This window comes from Rhinoraja longicauda, chromosome 37 (genome assembly GCF_053455715.1).
Source record: "Rhinoraja longicauda isolate Sanriku21f chromosome 37, sRhiLon1.1, whole genome shotgun sequence".
Classification (NCBI taxonomy): Eukaryota; Metazoa; Chordata; class Chondrichthyes; order Rajiformes; family Arhynchobatidae; genus Rhinoraja; species Rhinoraja longicauda.
Window position 1 is genome coordinate 3,135,895 of NC_135989.1, and position 22,501 is coordinate 3,158,395.

A 22,501-nucleotide genomic window follows, 5' to 3' on the forward strand; every position below is an offset into this window, starting at 1 on the left:
TCCCTATTACACTTGGCCATACTCTCCTATCCCTTTGTGAGATTTCTTTCCTGTTAATTTCTGAGGTCATTAACTTTCCATTTACTCTCTTTCCCTTTAACTCCATCCTTGACTATCCCATTTGACCCCCCCCCCCCTTTACACCCTTTGTGTGAAAATGTTACACCTCAGGTTCCTATTAAATCTTTCCCCTCTCACCTTAGAGGGTGGTCCCAGGGACTATACATCCCTCAGTATAGAGGTTGGGAGGTCATGTTGCAATTATATATAGGGTTGCCAACTTTCTCACTCCCAAATAAGGGACAAAAGGTGACATCACCGCCCCGCGCCCCACGTGACCTCACCCAGCCGGCAGCCACGTGCTCCCGCTCCACCAATGGTGGCCGCCCGGGCCATTAGGCAGGTTGCTACATAACCTCCGTTAGGCAGAGCACAGACCTACAGCGGCCCCCGGGCCTACAGTGTCCGGGCCTCCAGTGGTCCCAGGGCCTACAGTGTCCAGGCCTACAACGGTCCCAGGGCCTACAGTGTCCAGGCCTACAGCGGCCCCCGGGCCTACAGTGTCCGGGCCCAGTGTCCGGGCCTCCAGCGGTCCCAGGGCCTACAGTGTCCAGGCCTACAGCGGTCCCAGGGCCTAGTGTCCAGGCCTACAGCGGCCACCGGGCCTACAGTGTCCGGGCCTACAGCGGCCCCTGGGCCTAATACGGGAAAAGGGCGGTCCTGTATGGGACAAACCAATTTAGCCCAATATGCGGGATGTCCCAGCTAATATGGGACAGTTGGCAACCCTAGTTATATAAGATGTTGGTGAGGCCACTTTTAGAGTATTGTGTTCAGGTTTGGGCACCATGTTATAGGAAAAATTGCAAAGCTGGAAAGGGTGCAGAGAAGATTGACGACGATGTTGCCAGGGCTCAAGGACCTGAGCTATAGGGAGAGGTTGAGCGGACTTGGACTTTATTCTTTGGAGTGCAGGAGGATGAGGGATGATCTTATAGAGATGTAAAAAATCATAAAAGAAATAGATCGGGTAAACACACAGAAACTCTTGCCCAAAGTAGGGGAATCAACAACCAGAGGTCTAAGGTGAGAGGGGAAAGATTTAATAGGAACCTGAGGTGTAACATTTTCACACAAAGGGTGGTGGCTGTATGGAACAAGCTGCCGGAGGAGGTAGTTGAGGCTGGGACCATCACAACATTTAAGAAACATTCAGACAGGTATATGGATCGGACAGGTTTAGAGGGATATGGGCCAAACGAATGTGGGATTTGTGTAGATGGGACGGGTTGGTCGGTGTGAGTAAGTTGGGCCGAAGGGCCTGTTTTCATGCCGTATGACTCTCTGCCAACCTTCCTACAATAGTGATTACCCTTTGGAAAAGTACTTTATTAGCCCGAAAACACTTTTATATCTGGAACGCGCGTGTTCAGTACATCCAAAGAAGGGTCTCAACTAAGGGTGCCAACTATCTCACTCCCAAATACGGGACAAGGTGACGTCACCACCCCGTGCCCCATGTGACCTCACCCAGCCAGAGCCACGTGCTATCGCTCCACCAATGGTGGCCGCCCGGGCCGGGAGGCGGGTTGCTATGCAACCTCCGTTAGGCAAAAACACTCGGCCCCGCTCCCCGAACACACTTCGTGAGACTATACTGTCCCGGCCTACAGCGGCCTCTGGGCCTACAATGTCCGGGCCTTCAGCGGCCCGCGGGCCTAATACGGGACAAGGGCGGTCCCGTACGGGACAAACCAATTTAGCCCAAAATACAGGATGTCCTGGCAAATATGGCAACCCTAGTTTCAACCCATTCCTTCTCTGCAGAGATGCTTCCTGACCCGCTGATGGGGGGGGGGCAGCTGCTTTACGTCCTCATCGTCCACCCTGGGTAGTTCTACGGAACTGGCAAAATTTGCAACAAAGCATCAACTACGGTACTCTGAAGCACCAATTGCCACTTTTGATTGTTGTGGTTGACATACGAAAGAAGACTCCAGCATTTTGTGTCTATCTTCGATGTAAAGAAGCATCTGCAGTTCCCTCTTACAGTTGGCCAACTTTACAGCAGGCGCGGTGAGGGCGCACCGGCGGCGAGGACCCCATCCAAGATGGCGGCGCCCATGGTGCGGGGCCTGGCCGGTGCCGCCGCCTACTCGCGGTGTCTCCCCGCCGCCTTCTCCGCCGCCGCCTACCACGCGCGGCCGCTGGGCCGGGGCCGGGGCGGGGGCGGGGCCGGGGGTCTGGGCCGCCCCGGTGCTGACCGTAAGCGGTGGGCGGCGGCGGGGGGCGAGGCCTCGGGGGTGGCGGTCGCCTCGCTGTGGCCCGGGCCCGAGGAGCTGCACCGTCTCGCCCGTCACCAGGTCGACTGGCAACCGCCGCTCCAGCAACTGTGCGACAACATCAGGGCCGCAGACTCACAGCGGCAGCAACGGCAACGTTACAGGTACCGGGCGGGGGGGGGGGGGGGGGGGGGGGATGTAGGGGGGGATGTAGGGGGGGATAGGGATAGGGGGGGGATAGGGATAGGGGGGATAGGGATAGGGGGGGGATAGGGATAGGGGGGGGGGATGTGGATGGGGGGGATAGGGATAGGGGGGGGATAGGGATAGGGGGGATAGGGATAGGGGGGGATAGGGATAGGGGGGGGGGGATGTGGATGGGGGGGATAGGGATAGGGGGGGATAGGGATAGGGGGGATAGGGATAGGGGGGGATAGGGATAGGGGGGGGGGGATGTGGATGGGGGGGATAGGGATAGGGGGGGGATAGGGATAGGGGGGATAGGGATAGGGGGGGATAGGGATACGGGGGGGATAGGGATAGGGGGGATAGGGATAGGGGGGGATAGGGATACGGGGGGGGATAGGGATAGGGGGGGGATAGGGATAGGGGGGGATAGGGATAAGGGGGGGGGATAGGGATAGGGAGATAGGGATAGGGGGGGATAGGGATAGGGGGGGGATAGGGATACGGGGGGGATAGGGGGGGGATAGGGATAGGGGGTGGGATAGGGATAGGGGGGGATAGGGATGGGGGGGATAGGGATAGGGGGGGGATAGGGATAAGGGGGGGGGATAGGGATAGGGAGATAGGGATAGGGGGGGGATAGGGATAGGGGGGGGATAGGGATACGGGGGGGATAGGGGGGGGGATAGGGATAGGGGGTGGGATAGGGATAGGGGGGGATAGGGATGGGGGGGATAGGGATAGGGGGGGGATAGGGATAGGGAAGGATAGGGATGGGGGGGATAGGGATAGGGGGGGATAGGGATAGGGGGGGGATAGGGATAGGGGGGGATAGGGATAGGGGGGGGGATGTGGATGGGGGGGAGGGTGAGGTGAAGAGCGGAGATATAGGGGGAGGGGAAGGGTGTGAAGATGGGGGGTGGGGAGAGGAGGAGGGGGGGGTGGGGGAGATAGGGGTGGGGGGAGAGGTGGTGGGGGGTTGGGGATAGATGGGTGGGTGTGGAGATGGGGGGGAAGGGGATGGGGAGAGGAGGGGTGAGGGAGAGGAGGGGGTGAGGGAGAGGAGGGGGTGGGGTGATAGGAGGGGTGGGGAGAGGTTGGGGAGAGATGGGGGGTGGGGAGAGGGGAGGGGGGGTTGGGGAGACAGGATAAATGGAGGGGGGGAGAGGTGGAGGGAGATAGGAGAGGTGGAGGGGAGGTGGGGTGATAGGAAGAGTGGGGAGAGGGATGGAGAGAGGGGGATGGGGAGATGCGAGGGGAGGTAGGTTGGGTTGGGTTGGTGGATATGAGGGGAGGGGGTGGGGAGATGAATTGGGGTGAGAGGAGAGTGGGTGAGGTGGTGGTAGCAGAGGGAATGGTGTTATGAGAAGGAGTGGGACAGTGATGGAGAAAGGAGGGGTATAGTGACGAGTTGGAGACGGAGGGGTGGTGGGTGGTGGGCCGGAGGGAGGGAGAGGGAGGAGGGGTGGGGAGAGGGAATGGGTGGTGGGATAGAGGGAGGGGTGGAGGGTGGAGAGAGGTGGGATGGGAGGGGAGGTTGAGTGGAGGAGAAGAGATGAGGTAGGAGAGGAGGTGGGGGGAGAGGAAGAGAAGGGGAGAAGCAGTAGGGAGGGAGTGTAGGGTAGCAGAGTAGTGGGAATAGTGTTATGGGAAAGGGTGGGGGAGTGATGGAGAGGGGAAGGGTAATTGGGGGAATAGCGGTGGAGGCAGGGGAAGTGTGGTGGGTAGTTCGAGAGGGTGGAGTAGAGGGAGGGGTTGTGGGGTAGAGTGAGAAGGAGAGGGAAGAGTGGTGGGACAGAAGGAGGGAGAGGGAGGAGAGGAGTGAAGGAGTTGAGAAAGGTGGAGGAAGATCAGGTGGGCTATTGGGGGGTTGTTTTTGAGGACCTTTTATCAGAGGCAGCGAGTTCCAGGGAAGGAATTGCGAAGTGTTGAAGCTTGTTAGCTGAAGGCGTCTGATGCTGGGGCAACTAGATTGAGGATGGAGGATCCGGTTGTGTTTGCTGCCTCGTTTACTTGGGTCAACAACCAACTGTTGACCTGCTTGTGTTAGGAGTTGGGTCACAAAATGGTGGAGTAACTCAGCAGGACAGGCAGCATCTCTGGAGAGAAGGAATGGGTGACCTTTCGGGTCAAGACCCTTCTTCGAGTTCGGTTGTTGTTTTGACGCCATGCTGGGTTTAGTTTTGGTTTAGTTTAGAGGTACAGCGCGGAAACAGGCCCTTGCGGCCTACCGGGTCCGCGCCGACCAGCGATCCCCGCACACTAACACTATCCTACACCCACTAGGGCCAATTTTTACGTTTTCCAAGCCAATTTAACCTAAAACCCTGTACGTCTTTGGAGTGTGGGAGGAAACCGAAGATCTCGGAGGAAACCTACGCAGGTCACGGGGAGATCGTACAAACTCCGTACAGACAGCGCCCGTAGTCGGGATTGAACTCGGGTCCCCGGTGCTGCATTCGATGTAAGGCAGCAACTCTACCGCTGCGCCACCGTGACTTTTCTGTACATCATCTCAACTTTGTCGTCGATCTGCACAACAAGTGGTGTCGCTGGTGAACTTGGAGGTTCAGTTGGCGTTGCACTTGGCTACACAGCCATGGGTGGACAGGGTGCAGAGATGGGGACTGAGCACACAACCCTGAGGGGCTCCAGTGTTGAGGGTCTCTGTGGAGGAGATGTTGTGACCAATTCCAACCTCCTAAGGTTTGCTGGTCAGGGAGTCCCGGAGCAGGTTGCAGATGGAGGACCCAGGGTCCAGAGGTTTGGCATGAGTTTATTCAGGATTTCTCCAGTAATCCTGCAGACCCGGAGTGGCACGGTGGCGCAGCGGTAGAGTTGCCGCCTCACGGCACCAGAGACCCGGGTTCCATCCTGACTACGGGTGCTGTCTGTACAGTATTTGTACGATCTCCCTGTGACATAGAAACATAGAAAATAGGTGCAGGAGGTGGCCATTAAGGGTGGCACGGTGGCGCAGCGGTAGAGTTGCTGCCTTACAGCGAATGCAGCGTCGGAGAATCAGTCTCGATCCCGACTACGGGCGCGATCTGTACGGAGTTTGTACGTTCTCCCCGTGACCTGCGTGGGTTTTCTCCGAGATCTTTGGTTTCCTCCCACATTCCAAAGACGTGCAGGTATGTAGGTTAATTGGCTGGGCAAATGTAAAAAATTGTCCCTAGTGGGTGCAGGATAGTGCTAGTGTGCGGGGATCGCTGGGCGGCGCGGACCCGGTGGGCCGAAGGGCCTGTTTCTGCGCTGTATCTCTAAAAATCTAAATCTAAAATCATTTGGCCCTTCGAGCCAGCACCGTCATTCATTGTGGTCATGGCTGATCATCCACCATCAGTAACCCGTGCCTGCCTTCTCCCCATAACCCTTGATTCCGCTAGCCCCTAGAGCTCTATCTAACTCTCTTTTAAATTCATCCAGTGAATCGGCCTCCACTGCCCTCTGTGGCAGAGAATTCCACAAATTCACAACTCTCTGGGTGAAAACCGTCTTGGTTTTCTCCAGATCAGGTTTCCACCCACACGCTAAAGACGTGCAGGTCTGTACGCTAATTGGTTTTGGTGAAATTGTAAATTGTTCCTCGTGTGTAGGATAGTGCTAGTGCAAGGGATGATCGCTGGTCGGCGCAGAATCGGTGGACTGAAGGGCCTGTTACTGCGCTTTAAAATCTCTTAAGTAAAGTCCGGGTTCAATCTGGTACTCTGTGGAGTTTGCACATTCTCCCTGTGACAATAGACACTAGGAGGAGGCCATTCGGCCCTTCGAGCCAGCACCACCATTCAATGTGATCATGGCTGATCATTCTCAATCAGTACCCCGTTACTGCCTTCTCCCCATACCCCCTGACTCCGCTATCCTTAAGAGCTCTATCTAGCTCTCTCTTGAATGCATTCAGAGAATTGGCCTCCACTGGCTTCTGAGGCAGAGAATTCCACAGATTCACAACTCTCTGAGTGAAAAAGTTTTTCCTCATCTCCGTTCTAAATGGCCTACCCCTTATTCTTAAACTGTGGCCCCTTGTTCTGGACTCCCCCAACATTGGGGACATGTTTCCTGCCTCTAATGTGTCCAACCCCTTAATAATCTTATACGTGACAATCTCCATGACAATATGGCTTTCACCCGGGTGCTCTCATTTCCTCCCACATCCGAAAGACGTGCGTGTTGGTAAGCTAACAGGTGACTGCAAATGGCCCCAACTGTGTTGTGGGGAGGTAGAATGTGGGGATAGTTGATGGAACGGGTCACTAAGAAATGTGCTAAATGGAATCGATGGGAATGTTCTGAGTTGGCACGGATTTGATGGACTGGACAGCCTCTAGTTTAATTTTGAGATACAACCTGGAAACGGGCCTTTCTGCCCAACGAGTCCACGCCATTCTACGATCCCGCACACTAGGTCTGCCCGACACACTAGGGACAATTTACAGAAGCCAATTAACCTACACACCTGCACGTCTTTGGAGAGTGGGAGGAAACGGAAGATCTCGGGGAAAACCCACGCAGGTCACGGGGAGAACGTACAAACTCCGTACAGACAGCACCCGTAGTCGGGGTGGAACCCGGGTCTCTGGCGCTGTGAGGCAGCAACTCTACCGCTGCACCACCATCCGAAATCCAGGGAATTTACCTTTTGCAGTGAGATTGGATTGATTTCTCAGCTTCTCATTTTGGGACTCCCTCCTGCTTTGCAAAGATGACACAGGTGTGGGATATTTCCTCCAGGGGTTCAGGTAACACCCCAGGTCCACATCTCCCAGAGAGGGGGGCGGGCAGGGTTAAGAAGGGTCTGAAGAAGGGTCTCGACCCGAAACGTCACCCATCCCTTCTCTCCAGAGATGCTGCCTGTCCTGCTGAGTGACTCCAGCTTGTTGTGCCTTTCTGGGGAGGTTAAGAGGCTGAAGCCTCATACCCCCAGGGGATCTGTCTGCTTGTGTTGATGCACACTGACTGCAGGCTGCCAGTGTGAACTCTGATGGTGGGTCCTTGCCTTTCAACAACTGCTTGAAGCACAGCGGTTCCTCACCAGCAGGTGTGAAATGCACATCAGCAGCTGTTAATGAAATCAAAGGCGAGAAAGTGGTGTGAGGTTTAGGGCAGCCCCAAAGATACACATCTCCTCACCGGCCCTCTACTCCAACACACTTGTTCGCCAGCTGGCTTAGTTTTGCATTTCAGTGTGGTCTTTAGTTTAGTTTAGTTTAGAGATACAGGGCTTTAACAGGCCCTTTCGGCGATCCCCGCACACTAACACTATCCTACACCCACTAGGGACAATTTTACACTTATGCTAAAAGCCAATTAACCTATAAACCTGTACGTCTTTGGAGTGTGGGAGGAAACCGAAAATCTCGGAGAAAACCCACGCAGGTCACGGGGAGAACGTATAAACTCCGTACAGACGGCGCCCGTAGTCGGGATGGAACCCGGGTCTGCATTCGCTGTAAGGCGGCAACTCTACTGCCGCGCCACCGTGACACCCCTCTTAACTTGGGAGAGTGCAAGCACAGACAGGATGTGTGCATGGGTCAGGGAGTCAGCGAGCAGTAATCATGAACAAGAGAATAAGTCCCTGCTGTGTTTCAACCTTCAAACACGAAGCTTCAGTTTAGGAAGGAACTGCAGGTGCAGGTTTAAACCGAAGATAGACACAGAATGCTGGAGTAACTCAGTGGGACAGGCAGCATCTCTGGAGAGAAGGGTTGGGTGACGTTTCGGGTCGAGACCCTTCTTCAGACGTGAGACAGCTTTAGTTTAGTTTAGAGATACAGAGCGGAAACAGGCTCTTCTGCCCACCGGGTCCGTGCCGACCAGCGATCCCCTGCCCACTAGCACTATTCTACACACACTAGGGACAATTTGCAATTATACCAAGTCAATTAACCTACAAACCTGTACGTCTTTGGAGAGTGGGAGGAAAATGGAGCACCCGGAGAAAATCCATGCGGTCACAGGGGAGAACGTAGAAACTCTGTACAGACAGCACCCGTAGTCAGGATTGAACCAGAGTCTATGGCTCTGTGAGGCAGCAACTCTACCGCTACGCTACTGTGCTGCCTGTGGGCCTTGTTTTCTGCAAAACGGTAAAGGAGCTACTAAAAGCACATTTAACTTTAGTCTGGTTGAGCCACACAGCATGGATGCAGCCCCTTCGGCCCACCAAGTCCATGCCAACCATTGCTCATCCGTTCTATGTTATCCCACTTTCCCATCATCTCCCTACACACAAGGGTTTGTTTTTTTAACGAGACCAATTAACCTACAAACGCGCACGTCTTTGGGATGTGGGAGGAAACCGGAGCACCCGGAGGAAACCCACGTGGTCACAGGGAGAACGTGCAAACTCCACACAGACAGCGCCCGAGGTCAGGGTGGAAACCCTTTACTCTGGTGCTGTGAGGCAGTGGCTCTTCTCTGACCTTTCAAACCTTTTCCCATCTCCTTGAACCCAATCCCACCCCCGCCATTTCACGCTGCATCATCCCTGCCTGTGAATTCCGGACAAGGTTGCCAATACTTTTGAGTTGGCTTCAGGAATGAAGGATTAATTCCAGAGCTATTGCTGTGAGCAGCCTGTGTAGGGAATGTTTTACCTTTAGTTTAGTTTAGAGATACAGCTCGGAAACAGGCCCTTCGGCCCACCGAGTCTGCACCGACCAGCGATCCCCGCACACTAACACTATTTACGCACACTTTGTACAATTTTTACTTATACCAAGCCAATTAACCTACAAACCTGTACGTCTTTGGAGTGTGGGTTGAAACCGAAGATCCCGCAGAAAATCCACGGGGAGAAGGTACAAACTCCGTACAGACAGCACCCGTAGTCGGGATGGAACCCGGGTCTCCGGCGCTGTGAGGCAGCAACTCTACCGCTGTGCCACCGCGGCCAATTCTCAGAAGGCAGTGGAGGCCAATTCTCTGAATGCATTCAAGAGAGAGCTAGAGTAAGAAAACAACTGCAGATGCTGGTACAAATCGAAGGTATTTATTTCACAAAATGCTGGAGTAACTCAGCAGGTCAGGCAGCATCTCAGGAGAGAAGGAATGGGTGACGTTTCGGGTCGAGACAAGAGAGAGAGCTAGATAGAGCTCTTAAGGATAGCGGAGTCAGGGGGTATGGGGAGAAGGCAGGAACGGGGTACTGATTGAGAATGATCAGCCATGATCACATTGACTGGTGGTGCTGGCTCGAAGGGCCGAATGGCCTACTCCTGCACCTATTGCTTATTGCCAAGTTTTTCTAAAATCCTGTTTTTAATTTTCTTTGAACACACCCAGGAGATGTGGAGTAGACTCGGACGTGAGAGTTCATGTATGGAATATGTCTGGGGGCTTAGCTTCATTCTCAGTTATCCTAGCTTCCTATAAAATTCCTCAGATGCTCCCTTTTTAAGAAAGGATGGCCTCTCACACTAGGGGATGCTCCCCCTCTCCCTGACTGGTAACCGTGAAACAAAAGCCACTTTGGCCTTTGCTTAGCCTCACAGCGCTGGAGACCCGGGTTCAATCCTGACTACGGGTGCTGTCTGCACGGAGTTTGTACGTTCTCTCCGTGACCTGTGTGGGTTTTCTCCAGGATCTCAAGTTTCCTCCCACACTCCAAAGACGTACAGGTTTGTAGGCTAATTGACTTGGTAAAATTGTAAATTGGCCCTAGTGTGTGTAGGATGGTGTGTGTGCGGGGATCGTTGGTCGGCACGGGCTCAGTGGGCCGAAGGGCCTATTTCCACGCTGTAACACTGAACTAAAAAGCCACTTGCAGAAAATACACCTGCTCATTCCTCCTCACTCAATCTGCACCATCATACAAACGGACATAAAGTGCCGGAGTAAGTCAGCGGGTCAGGCAGCATCTGTGGAGAACATGGATAGGTGACGTTTCACAGAGTGCTGGAGTAACTCAGCGGGTCAGGCAGCATCTGTGGAGAACATGGATAGGTGACGTTTCACAGAGTGCTGGAGTAACTCAGCGTGTCAGGCAGCATCTCTGGGGAACGTGGATAGGTGACTTTTCGGGTCGGGACCCTTCTTCAGACTCCTGCAGTCCAAAGAAGACTCCCCACCCAAAACGTCACCTATTCCTTTTCTCCAGAGATGCTGCCTGACCTGCTGAGTTACTCCAGCACTGTGTGCCCTATTGTGTGAACCAGCGCCTGCAGTTCCTTGTTTCAGCACCAGAGTACAGTGGGAATATTCATCTCTCTGTAAATGGGGATAGTAAACTGGCTTTCAATAGGAGCCATGGCGATCACGGTGGTGCAGCGGTAGAGTTGCTGCCTTACAGCGAATGCAGCGCCGGAGACCCGGGTTCCATCCCGACTACGGGCGCCGTCTGTACGGAGTTTGTACGTTCTCCCCGTGACCTGCGTGGGTTTTCTCCGAGATCTTCGGTTTCCTCCCACACTCCAAAGACGTGCAGGTTTGTAGGTTAATTGGCTTGGTAATTGTAAAAATTGTCCCGAGTGGGTGTAGGATAGTGTTAGTGTGCGGGGATCGCTGGTCGGCGCGGACCCGGTGGGCCGAAAGGGCCTGTTTCCGCGCTGTATCTCGAAACGAAATAGCAGACCTGGGAAACGCGTTACATCTCGAGAATGCAGCAGTAGTCTGGAGGAAATGATGCAGCAGTGTTTCGAATCAAGAGGCATTTTGAGAGGATGTGTTTCCAAGATCCATCTACAAAGCAAAACCCAGCCGTGTAACTGGGGATGTTGGCTGCTCACATGGGTGAGTGTGGCCTTGTCCGCACCAGCAGTGGTAACTACCCCCCTCTCAAGACCAGCACGGGATGGGCAATAAAAACTGCAAGGTCCAGTCAGCAAGGTCCAGTCACAAATGTAAACGAAACAAGGCGGATCAGTCGTCAGAGGTTACAGCTCTCTGGCCAAGGTCCAGAGGCCCAGCAGGCTACAGACCACAGCCTGGTCAATGTGATTCAAAGTTTCTTTAGAGGGTGATGGGTGCCTGGAACGCACTGCCGGGGCTGGTGGTGGAGGCAGATCCGGAGAGCACCTGCCTGGCAGCACCAGAGACCAGGGTGAAGGGACTCCACCCGAAACGTCACCTGTTCCTTTTCTCCAGAGATGCTGCCTGACCTGCTGAGTTACTCCAACCTTTTGTGTCTACCTTCGATCCTGATTATGTGTGCTGTCTTTATGGAGTTTGTACGTTCTCCCTGTGACCACTTGGTTTTTCCGGGTGCTCCAGTTTCCTCCCACATTCCAAAGACGGACGGGTTTGTAGGTTAATTGGCTTCTGTAAATTATCCCCAGTGTGTAGGATAGAACTAGTGTACAGGTAATTGCTGGTTGGCACAATGGGCCGAAGGGCCTATTTCTGAGCAGTTCGATTCTAAAGGTCTCTGAAAGAAAGCATTCTTTGTTTTTAACCTACTCTGTCTGTTATTAAGGGTAGGGATAGTGTGTGGGGATGTTTGGAGAACACAAAGCACATTCAACTAATTTGACATCTCTGAAACGTGGAAACATAGAAAATAGGTGCAGGAGGAGGCCATTTGGCCCTTTGAGGCAGCACTGCCATTCATTGTGATCATGGCTGATCATCCACAATCAGTAACTCGTGCCTGCCTTCTCCCCATACCCCTTGATTCCGCTAGCCCCTAGAGCTCTATCTAACTCTCTTTTAAATTCATCCAGTGAATTGGCCTCCACTGCCCTCTGTGGCAGAGAATTCCACAAATTCACAACTCTCTGGGTGAAAAATATTTTTCTCAACTCAGTTTTAAATGACCTCCCCTTTATTCTTAGACTGTGGCCCCTGGTTCTGGACTCCCCCAATACTAGGAACAGTTTTCCTGCATCTAGCTTGTCCAGTCCTTTTATAATTTTATACGTCTCTATAAGATCCCCTCTCATCCTTCTAAACTCCGGTGAATACAAGCCCAGTCTTTCCAATCTTTCCTCATATGACAGTCCCGCCATCCCGGGGATTAACCTCGTGAACCTACGCTGCACGCCCTCAATAGCAAGGATGTCCTTCCTCAAATGAGGCCAAAACTGCACACAATACTCCATATGTGGTCTCACCAGGGCCCTGTGCAACTTCAGAAGGACCTCTTTGCTCCTGTACTCAAATCGTCTCTTAATGAAGGCCCACATGCCATTAGCTTTCTTCACTGCCTACACTACCTGAAATACCAGCACGACCCATTGAATGTCATTCCAGCAAAACACAGTGCTGGAGAAACACAGCGGGTCAGGCAGCATCTGTGGAGGGAATGAACAGATGACATTTTGGATCAGGACCCCTCTTCAGACCGGTGTGGTGGAGAGGTGGGGTGGGATTAGAACAGCTGGAAAAGATAGGGGTGCAAGCAAAAGTCTGGCAAGTGACAGGTGGATAAAGGCGGGATGGGTGAATGGGTGGGGAATTATCGGAAGGGTGGAGTACATGATAACGGCCTACGGTGGAAAGCAGATAAATGGGTGTCAGATGAGGAGAAAAACGAAGTGAAATGTGAAGCCAGTGGCAGGGGTTGAGGGGATGAAAGGAATGACGACCAGTATTGGAAAGCTCTACTACTGCCCGAGTTCAGTCTGGGTGTCCCACTGAGTTTTGGTTAGCATTGATGAGCTGCGTGTTACCCTTGGGATTGTAACAAGCTGGGTAAACCTTTCCACCATGCATCACATTCCTGCTACAGGAGGAAGCCATTTCAGCTCTTTACGTTGGTGGGGGCGGTCTCACTCTCCCCCCCCCCCCCCTCCATCAATGTCCCCTATTCTCCCCACATTCGTGGTCATACAGCACAAATAAGCCCGGACACTACTCTGGGCAAGCACACATTATACCAGGCAGAGACACAAAATGCTGGAGTAACTCAGCGGGTCAGGCGGCATCTCGGGAGAGAAGGAATGGGTGACATTTCGGCTCGAGACCATTCTTCAGTCTGAAGAAGGGTGTAGACCCAGAAAACGTCACCCACTCCTTCTCTCCCGAGATGCTGCCCGACCCGCTGAGTTACTCCAGTATTTTGAGTCTACCTTCGATTTTAACCAACATGTGTTTTTTTTCCCTACACAATATACCAGTCCCATTTACCAGGGCAGCCCAGCGGTAGAGTTGCTGCCGTACAGCGCCAGAGTATCGTGTTCAATCCTGAGTACAGGTGCTGTCTGTGTGCCGTCTGTATAATATTCCTGTGGGTTTTCACCGGATGCTCCAGTTTCTTCCCACATTCCAAAGCGCACAGGTTTGTAGGTTGATTGGCTTCTGTAAGATGCCCCTAATGTGTAATATAGTGCAAGTATACGGGGCGCTCTCTGATCAGTGCCGATTCGGTGTGTTGAAGGGCCTGTTTCCACGCTGTATCTCTAAACAAAACTAGTCCAGAGGGCGGTACAGCGGTAGAGTTGCTGCCTCACAGCGCCAGAGACCCGGGTTCCACCCTGACTACGGGTGCTGTCTGTACGGAGTTTGTTTGTTCTCTCTGTGACCGTGTAGGTTTTCTCTGGGTGCTCCGTTTTCCTTCCACATCCCAAAGTGCAGGTCTGTAGGTTAATCAGCTTTGCTAAACTTGTAAATTGTCATTAGTCTGTAGGATTGTGTTGGTGTACGGGGTGATCGCTGGTCGGCACGGCCTCAGTGGGTCAAAGGGCCTGTTTCCACACTGTATCTCTAAGGTCTAAAACCTTGCTGCTTCAAGTGCTCATCCAGATGCTTTTCAAATTTTGAGAGAATCTCTATCACCTTCCAAAGCAGAGCATCCACACTCCCGTTTACTCTCCCCCTGACCAGCCCAAGCACAGTGGGGAAACATTTAATTTAGATACAGCGCGGAAACAGGCTCTTCGGCCCACCATGTCAGCGCCGACCAGCGATCCCCGCACACTAACACTATCCTACACACACCAGGGACAATTGTTACATTTACCAAGCCAATTAACCTACAAACTTGTACATCTTTGGAGTGTGGGAGGAAACGGATGATCTCGGTGAAAACCCACGCAGGTCACGAGAACGTACAAACTCCGTACACAGCGCCCGTAGTCGGGATGGAACCTGGCGCTGTGAGGCAGCAACTCTACCGCTGCGCCACCCAAAACTTCTCATTGCAATATTTAAAGTCTTTGAATTTTCCCTCACAGCACGAGGCCATTCAGCCGATCAATTCCACGCCAGCTCGGAACAGTCCCGTCATGGAGGAATTGGGCTGAAGGGCCCGTGTTTGCTCCCACATCCCAAAGACGTGTGGGTTTATCAGTTAATTGGACCTGTAAATTGTCCCTTGGGAGTGGATGAGTAAGTGGGAAACATAGAATTGGTGTGAACGGGTAATGGATGGTGGTCCTTTTTCCTGGCTGCATCTTTCAATTGATCGAGACGGGAACGGGGTGCTTTAAGGCCTGGGAAGGAGCAAGACCATGAAGATAGACACAAAAAGCTGGAGTAACTCAGCGGGACAGGCAGCATCTCTGGAGAGAAGGGCGGTCACGGTGGTGCAGCGGTAGAGTTGCTGTCTTACAGCGAATGCAGCGCCAGAGACCCGGGTTCCATCCCGACTACGGGTGCTGTCTGTACGGAGTTTGTACGTTCTCCCCGTGACCTGCGTGGGTTTTCTCCGAGATCTTCGGTTTCCTCCCACACTCCAAAGATGTACAGGTTTGTAGGTTAATTGGCTTGGTATAAATGTAAAGATTGTCCCTAGTGGGTGTAGGATAGTGTTAGTGTGCGGGGATCGCTGGTCGGCGTGGACCGAAAGGGCCTGTTTCCGCACTGTATCGCTAAACTAAACTAAACTAGATAACGATGAGATTGATGATGGGGATTTGAAAAGTAATTCAACGTGGGGTGTGGTGGACGGGTTATGGGCAGACATGGCTTTACAAAGGAGTGCTGGAAGTTGTTGGATTGATTTAAGTGTTGCAATCATGCATCTCTCTCCTTCCCCCGCCAGACAAAAGCTGATTGCGTCAAACATGGCCAAGATGCCGAAGATGGTTGAAGATTGGAGACGGGAAAAGCGCGAGGCCAAGGTGAAGCAGAGGGAGGAGAAGGCCAGGCGGGACCGGCTGCTGGTTGAAGCTCGGGAGCGATTTGGCTACAGCATCGACCCGCGCAACGCCAAGTTCCAGGACATGGTGAAGGAGCTGGAGAAGGAGGAGAAGAAGAAACAGAAGCTGATAAAGAGGCGGCAGAACATAGAAGCTGGAAGGAGTGAGGTGGTGACGGCAGTGGCCACACCTTAAAACCATGTCCTCACCTCCACCCAGGATCTGGAACAACCCCAAACCGTTTCCATGAATCTGCATGAACCAGTATAAGTAAATGACAGGGTTTAATGTATCTGAGATGTTCCAATCCAGGTGGCCCCAGGCATTTGTAATTTAACTTAATTTGCTCTTGGCAGTTGACCATACTTATTGGCAATTAACCAGAGAAGGTTTCTGGTAGCTGTCTCCCTTAAGTAACAGGTTGTACAATTGACCTGCAGTCTCAGACCTTGCCTAATGAATCCAAGAGCTAATGGGGGAGTGTGGAGATGTCAGATTGGAGAAGAAGGTATGTTGCTTTTCTCTGGAAGTCGTGTGGATTTGGACGGCCCAGTGTTTTGATCTTGGTCACTGGCAAGTTGGCATCAGAAATAAAGACAAGATGCAGTCAGAACCTAATGGTGCAGCTTATGTAATGAACCACTGATTCTTGGTTATAACAGCTACACAGACAAACACACCACATTGTTACCAGACTTTCACTTTATTGAGTTAAATTGACATAAATTAAAATGATTAAGTGATTTGAATCAATTATTTTTGCCTCACATGTAAATTCTTTGCCTTAAGTCACATGTAAATGCAAACCTTTGCTCCTCATCCACAAGATTATTTGACGCATTTTAAGTCATCTGGGGACTCCTAAGAGTCAGAGGTAAAATGTGTTCCTCTTCTACATTGAAACATAGGCCATTTGGCCCTTTGAGCCAGCACCACCATTCAATATGATCATGGCTGATCATCCATAATCAGTACCCCGTTCCTGCTTTTTCCCATGGCCCGTGATTCCATTAGCATTGTAGAGTTGAACATACCAGATAACCTCAGCAAGTTATGACCTCCATTTAGTCCAATGGAATGAATTTGTGCCGTGGTGCAACTTGCTAGTGATAGTTTACAATATATTAGTGCTAATTGGGGATGAATTTCTAGGCAATAATCTGTACCTTTTAATGCAGTGACACAACAGTGATTCAAGAACCATGTGGTGCAGGCCTAACCTATTCCAGAACATTTGGAGAAGATATTTTACTTGAATTGAAAACCAGGGTGAAACAGTGCTGATTTGCTTTCTCTAGCTTGAACAAGTTACTTTAAATGAGAATCATCGGGTTGGAATGGCTGAGCCAGCAGTACAGCTTTTCTCCATGATCTTTGGGTGAGGTGGGAGCACTGCTTCAGAGGGGGAAATATTAAAATTGGAACATTTGTTAAATCCAGCACTGGGATAGAATCAGTCTGAATTTTGACCAGTTAAACTGTGCTGAAATGAACAGTAAACGTGTGACATAGTGAAAGGTTGGTTGCATTTACAGTTGGCTGAATTTTCTATCAAAGACACAGCTCTGTGCTGTAGCAGTATGTTGCTGCCAGCAGGTTCATTCCCCGTGTGACAGCAGAGATACCAACTGATCGTCGACTCCAGTTACACACAAAAAGCTGGAGTAACTTAGCGGGTCAGTCTGTAGAAGGGTCTCGCTCCAAAACGTCCCCTATTCCTTCTCTCCAGAGATGCTGCCTGTCCTGCAGGGTTACTTCGGCTTTTTGTATCTATCTTTGGTTTAAACCAGCATCTTCCCACACAGACCATCAACTCCAAACAGGAGAAGGTTCAGATAGTTCAGTTTGAGGGAGGAAGCTGTGAGAGTTGTGGTAAAGTGTTTAGCAGGCTCTTCAAAGAGCAGGATCAGATATTAAGACTAAATTTAGTTTAGAGATACACCACGGAAACAGGCCCCTCAGCCTTAAATTGAAGAGAGATATGTTCCTCGCCTCTCCTCAGGTTGAAGTTATTATTCCTGCCAACCAGCTCCAAGGACCATGGTCCAGGAGGTCACAAAGTGCTGAGGTAACTGCAGATCAGGCAGCATCTCCAGGGAACATGGATTTTTTTTTCATACAGTGCAGAAACAGGCCCTTCGGCCCACCGGGTCTGTGCTGACCAGCGATCCCCGCACATTAACACCATCCTACACCCACTAGGGACAATTAATTTTGACATTTACACCAAGCTAATTAACCTACAAACCTGCACGTCTTTGGAGTGTGGGAGGAAACCGAAGATCTCGGAGAAAACCCACGCAGGTCACGGGGAGAACGTACAAACTCCATACAGACAGCACCTGTAGTCGGGATCGAACCCGGGTCTTCAGCGCTTCGTTCGCTGTAAGGCAGCAACTCTACCGCTATGCCACCGTGACCGCTCAAGGTCATGGATAGGGAACGTTTTTGGTTGGGACCCTTCAGTCTGAATAGGTGATATGTTCTCCAGGGATGCTGCCTGACCCACTGAGTTACTTTGATTCTATCTTTGGTATAACCAGCATCTGCATTTCCTTGTTATTACCCTTGTTCCGGACCCAGCGTTCTTTCAGATTCAGCCACACAGTATGGAACAGGCCCTTCAGCCCAGCGAGTCTGTGTCCACCATCAAGCATTAATCCCGTGTTTATTTTTTCTCTACAATTACCTTAAGCACCTCAAGATAGCAGAACCAAATCTTATGCATTGACATAAATATTTGTAAACTAGTTTCACGATGTTTAGTTCAAAGAGACTGCATGGGGAAAGGCCATTTGGCCCACTGAGCACGCCAACCGCCGATCAGCCATTCACACTAGTTCTATGCTATCCCACTTACTCATCCACTCCCTACACACTAGGGGCAATTTACAGAGGGCCGATTACCGTACCAACCCACATGCTTTTGGGAAGAGGGATGAAGCCCACGTGATTACAGAGACAACAAGCAAACCACACAGACAGCACCCGTAGTCACGATCAATCCCAGAATCTGGCACTGTGCGCACTCTTGATGTAAATCTATTAACACCAGCATCATTTTGCATTGCCCCACTACTCTGAAGCACGGTTATTCTTGCTGAGATGTGGGGATAGAACTCAATAGAATAAAGATGGATGGCTCAACCAGGTTTTTCAGCAAGTGCAGTTTCTCAGTACATTCCAGCCTTGAGCTGAGGCTGAGGCAGTGTGTCCTCCATTGTTCAACAAGTTGGAATAGAGGTTACAAGACATTGATGTGAAACTACTTGGGAAAGACAAGACATTGGTGAATCTGTGGACTTCATTGCCAAAGAAGCCTGTGGAAGTCAAGTCAATGGATATTTTTAAGGTGGAAATTGATGGGTTCTTGATTAGTACGGGTGTCGGGGGTTATGGGAAGAAGGCAGGAGAACGGAGTTAGGAGGGAGAGATAGATCAGCCATGATTGAATGGCAGAGTAGACATGATGGGCCGAATGGCCTAATTCTGCTCCTATGACTTGTGAACATGGACAATAAGATGGAGCACAGTGTCCCTCATTCATTGCCACAGGAGACTGGATGTCAAGTCAGTGGATATTTTTGAGGTGGAGATTGGTGTCCCCCCTCTGCTCCATCTTGGGAGTATTCAGATAGTTGCACTGATAACCAAGTGATGACTTAACATCCTCATTAATGGACAGAAAGCAGCACATTGGGTTATGACCTTCGGAAAGCAGATTCCTGGTTTAGTTGTTGGCCGGTCTAGGTCGAGGTTAGAATTCAAGACAAGCCAGGAATAACTCAGTGGAAATGTCTAGGAAGGAATTGCAGATGCTGGTTACAGGAAATCAGGCTTCCTGACCTCAACACATAGAAGAGCTCAAGTAACTTAGTGGGTCAGGCAGCATCTCTGGGGAAATTGGGATAGGTGAAACAATGGAAACAAAGATGAAGGTGCTGATGAATTTTTTCAAAGTAGTCCGAAGAAGGGTCTCGACCTGAAACGTCGCGGATCCATGGTCCCCAGAGATGCTGCCTGACCTGCTAAGTTACTCCAGCACCTTGTGTCTTTTTACGGGATTGGTGACATTTCGGGACGGGACCTGTATTCCAACTGATGGTCATGGGAGAGATGCCACTGACCCATTGAGTTACTTCAGTACTTTGTGTTCTTTTTTTGGTTAACCAGCATTTGCAGTTCCTTGATAGACACAAAAAACTGGAGTAACTCAGCAGGACAGGCAGCATCTCTGGAGAGAAGGAATGGGTGACATTTCGGGTTGAGACCCTTCTTCAGACTGAAGAAGTTTGCAGTTCCTTGTGTCAGCATCTCTGGAGAACCTGGATAGGCGACATTTCGGGTCAGGACCCTTCTTCAATTCCTGACCTGTTGTTGGGCCAAGTCAATGAGCCTTGGGATCAGGTCCTGCCCAGTTCATCCGGGACGAATGGGGAGCTGATGCCAGGTGCAGTGGTAGAGTAGCTGCCTTAAAGAGTCAGAGACCCTGGTTGAATCCTGACTACGGGTGCTGACTGTACAGAGTTTGTTCGTTCTCCCCGTGACCACGTGGGATTTCCCGGGATGCTCCAGTTTCCTCCCACATTCCTAAGACATACAGGATAGTAGGTTAATTGGCTTCGGTAAGGTTTGTAAATTGTCCATAATTTTCTTTGGAGCATAGGAGGTTGAGCAGTGACCTTATTGAGGTATAGGATAGTGCTAGTGTATGGGGATTGTTGGTCGGCACGGACTCAGTGGGCCGAAGGGACTGTTTCCATGCTGTATCTCTCAACTAAACTAGACTGGCACAACGAGTGGCAATGTGAGCAAGCAACTCCATCTCAGCCCCTGATGGATATTTGCACACGCTGGAGTCAGACAAGGCCAGGATTGGGATGGACTCTGATGTCCACCATGTGTGGAGGCTTTGGTGATGGCTGAGGTCTGCCTACAGAATCCACTCTTTACATTTCCTAAATTACAGCACATAAAAGCAAAGTTGAAGCCAGCCAAAGGAACGGATGTACCAGGCACTTCTGTTTTTCCTGGCTTCATTTAAACATCGAACATTGGAAAAGTACACAATTTTCCAAGCTTTCAGGAAAACCTTCCAGGTTCGGTCGGATCCAACGCCAATATTAAGCCACTAACCAGCCACATCCAGCTAATGCAGCAATCAACGATTGTACGTGCAACAATTTGAATAACCACCTTGCAACGATGAAATATAACACCCCAATTTGAATGTAAAATATAAAATCTCTTAAGTGGCAGCATATAAAATAATTTGTATAATTAGCCAAACCAGTCTCCCAATATTCCACAGTCTATCTACAGAATCTAAATTTAGAAACATTCCAAATTACATCAAAAACATTAAAATGATGCATTTGCACTAATAAGTAAACTTCTAACCCGAGTGGCCTAAACTAGCGGCCTCCATAAAGCAGCAGGGGAAGGCACAGCTACCTGGTATTACCAGGAAATTGAAGAAAGGACAAGCTAGTTTTGTGCCCTGTTTCTAGGGCGTTTTTATCCCTCCTTTGATTTGGCCAGGCCCCTCCAGGAATTCCAGCTCTTTCCCGCCTGGAATGAGAATTCACGATGCCCTTCAGGTCCAGTAGAAAACAAAATGGCGGCCGCTCCATCCCCATGGCAACGGTTCCCACGCCCTTTCCTCAAATCAAAAATGGCACAGGACAATTTCCAGCTCCCCCAACGTTTCTATCCCTGGTATTCTCTGGAGCGAAGCTGCCCGTTTAATTCTATGTCCCTGCTCCTCCCGCCAGCCCCTCCCCTTCCCCGTTTTAACTGCCGAGTCCTTCATTGTTTTTTTGCACTGGATCATGTTCACATCTAGAGAGCGGTTCCTTCCAGCCCATTCTCATCTTTCTCTGCTTTCAGTTTGGAAAGAGCAGCGTGTATCCGGAAGAGAGTCCTGGATTCCATGGAGTAGTCCTTGTAGTTTTGTCTAAGAGAGAGAGGAGCAGGTCATAAGTTCATAGGTTCTGGGAGCAGAACTAGGCCATTCGGCCCATCAAGTCTACTCCACCATTCAATCATGGCTGATCTATCTCTCCTTCTCAACCCCACTCTCCCGCCCTCTCCCCATCACCCCTGACTCCCAATCAATAGAATCGTAGAATTGTCACAGCAGAGCATAAAGTGTTTTTTTTGCTAGCTCCTGGAACAATCAAATCATCTTCATTCCTGTTCTTCCAGGGCCCTGCAGGGTGCAGAAGAGATTCACCAGGACTTTCCCCGCAGACTTGAGTGATAGGGAGAGGTTGGACAGGCTGGCATTGTTTTCTTTAGAGTGTAGGAGGCTGAGGGGTGAGCTTATTGAGGTGTACAAGATCATGAGGGGCATGGATAAAGTAAATGCTCAGTCTTTCTCCCAGGGGTAGAGGATTCTAAAACAAGCGTAAAGTAAGAGGGGTGAGATTTACGAGGGACCTGAAGGAAAAATGTTACACTCAGAGGGTAGTCCGTATCTGGAAAGAGCTGCCAGGGGAAGACATAGAAGAGCATACAATAATGACTTTTAAAAGACATTTGGACTGATATCTGGATAGGAAAGGTTTCGGGTAATAGGCTAAATGTAAACAAATAGTCATCCAGTAATACAGCACAAAAACAGAACCTTCGCCCCAACTTGTCCAATCCAACCAATATGCCCCATCTATGCTAGTTCTATTTGCCTGGGTTTGGCCCATGTCCATCTAAACCTTCCCTATCCATGTACCTGTTCAAATATCTTTTAAATGTTATTATACCTTCCTCAACTACCTCCTCTGGCAAGTCGTTCCATCTACCCACCACCCTCTGATTGAAAACGTTGCCCTTCAGGTTCCTATTACATCTTTACCCTCCCCCCCCCCCCTTAAACCTATGTGCTCTGGTTCTTGATTCCCCATCCAGTCATTAATGAATACCATGAAATGTTTTATAGTCATTACATCGTGAAAAATGCATGAACAATGTACGGGAGAATTTGCATAAGATTGGATTTCTGTGAATCAG

The 22,501-nt window shown here is 50.8% G+C and overlaps 2 protein-coding genes across 2 annotated transcripts in view; one reads left to right on the plus strand and one right to left on the minus strand.

The window, feature by feature from the left end:
- Positions 1-2,097: 2,097 nt before the first annotated feature.
- Positions 2,098-16,338, plus strand: LOC144610724 (large ribosomal subunit protein mL64-like). Its single transcript, XM_078429642.1, has 2 exons — positions 2,098-2,446; positions 15,397-16,338. Exons 1-2 carry the CDS (start codon positions 2,112-2,114, stop codon positions 15,686-15,688), a joined length of 627 nt encoding a protein of 208 aa, XP_078285768.1. The 5' UTR covers positions 2,098-2,111; the 3' UTR covers positions 15,689-16,338.
- LOC144610725 (tetratricopeptide repeat protein 39A-like) overlaps positions 16,187-22,501 on the minus strand; it is a 104,433-nt gene continuing 98,118 nt past the window's right edge. Inside the window, exon 18 of the mRNA XM_078429643.1 lies at positions 16,187-21,449. Within this exon, the coding sequence (XP_078285769.1) occupies positions 21,335-21,449 (115 nt within the window). The 3' untranslated portion in view covers positions 16,187-21,334. The remainder of the gene's footprint in view (positions 21,450-22,501) is intronic.

Bases quoted from the DNA above. Each gene is read 5' to 3' on its own strand.
- LOC144610724 (XM_078429642.1), top strand. From the start codon at position 2,112: ATGGCGGCGCCCATGGTGCGGGGCCTGGCCGGTGCCGCCGCCTACTCG. The intron at 2,447-15,396 runs GTACCGGGCGGG...TTCCCCCGCCAG, and splicing joins CAGCAACGGCAACGTTACAG to ACAAAAGCTGATTGCGTCAA.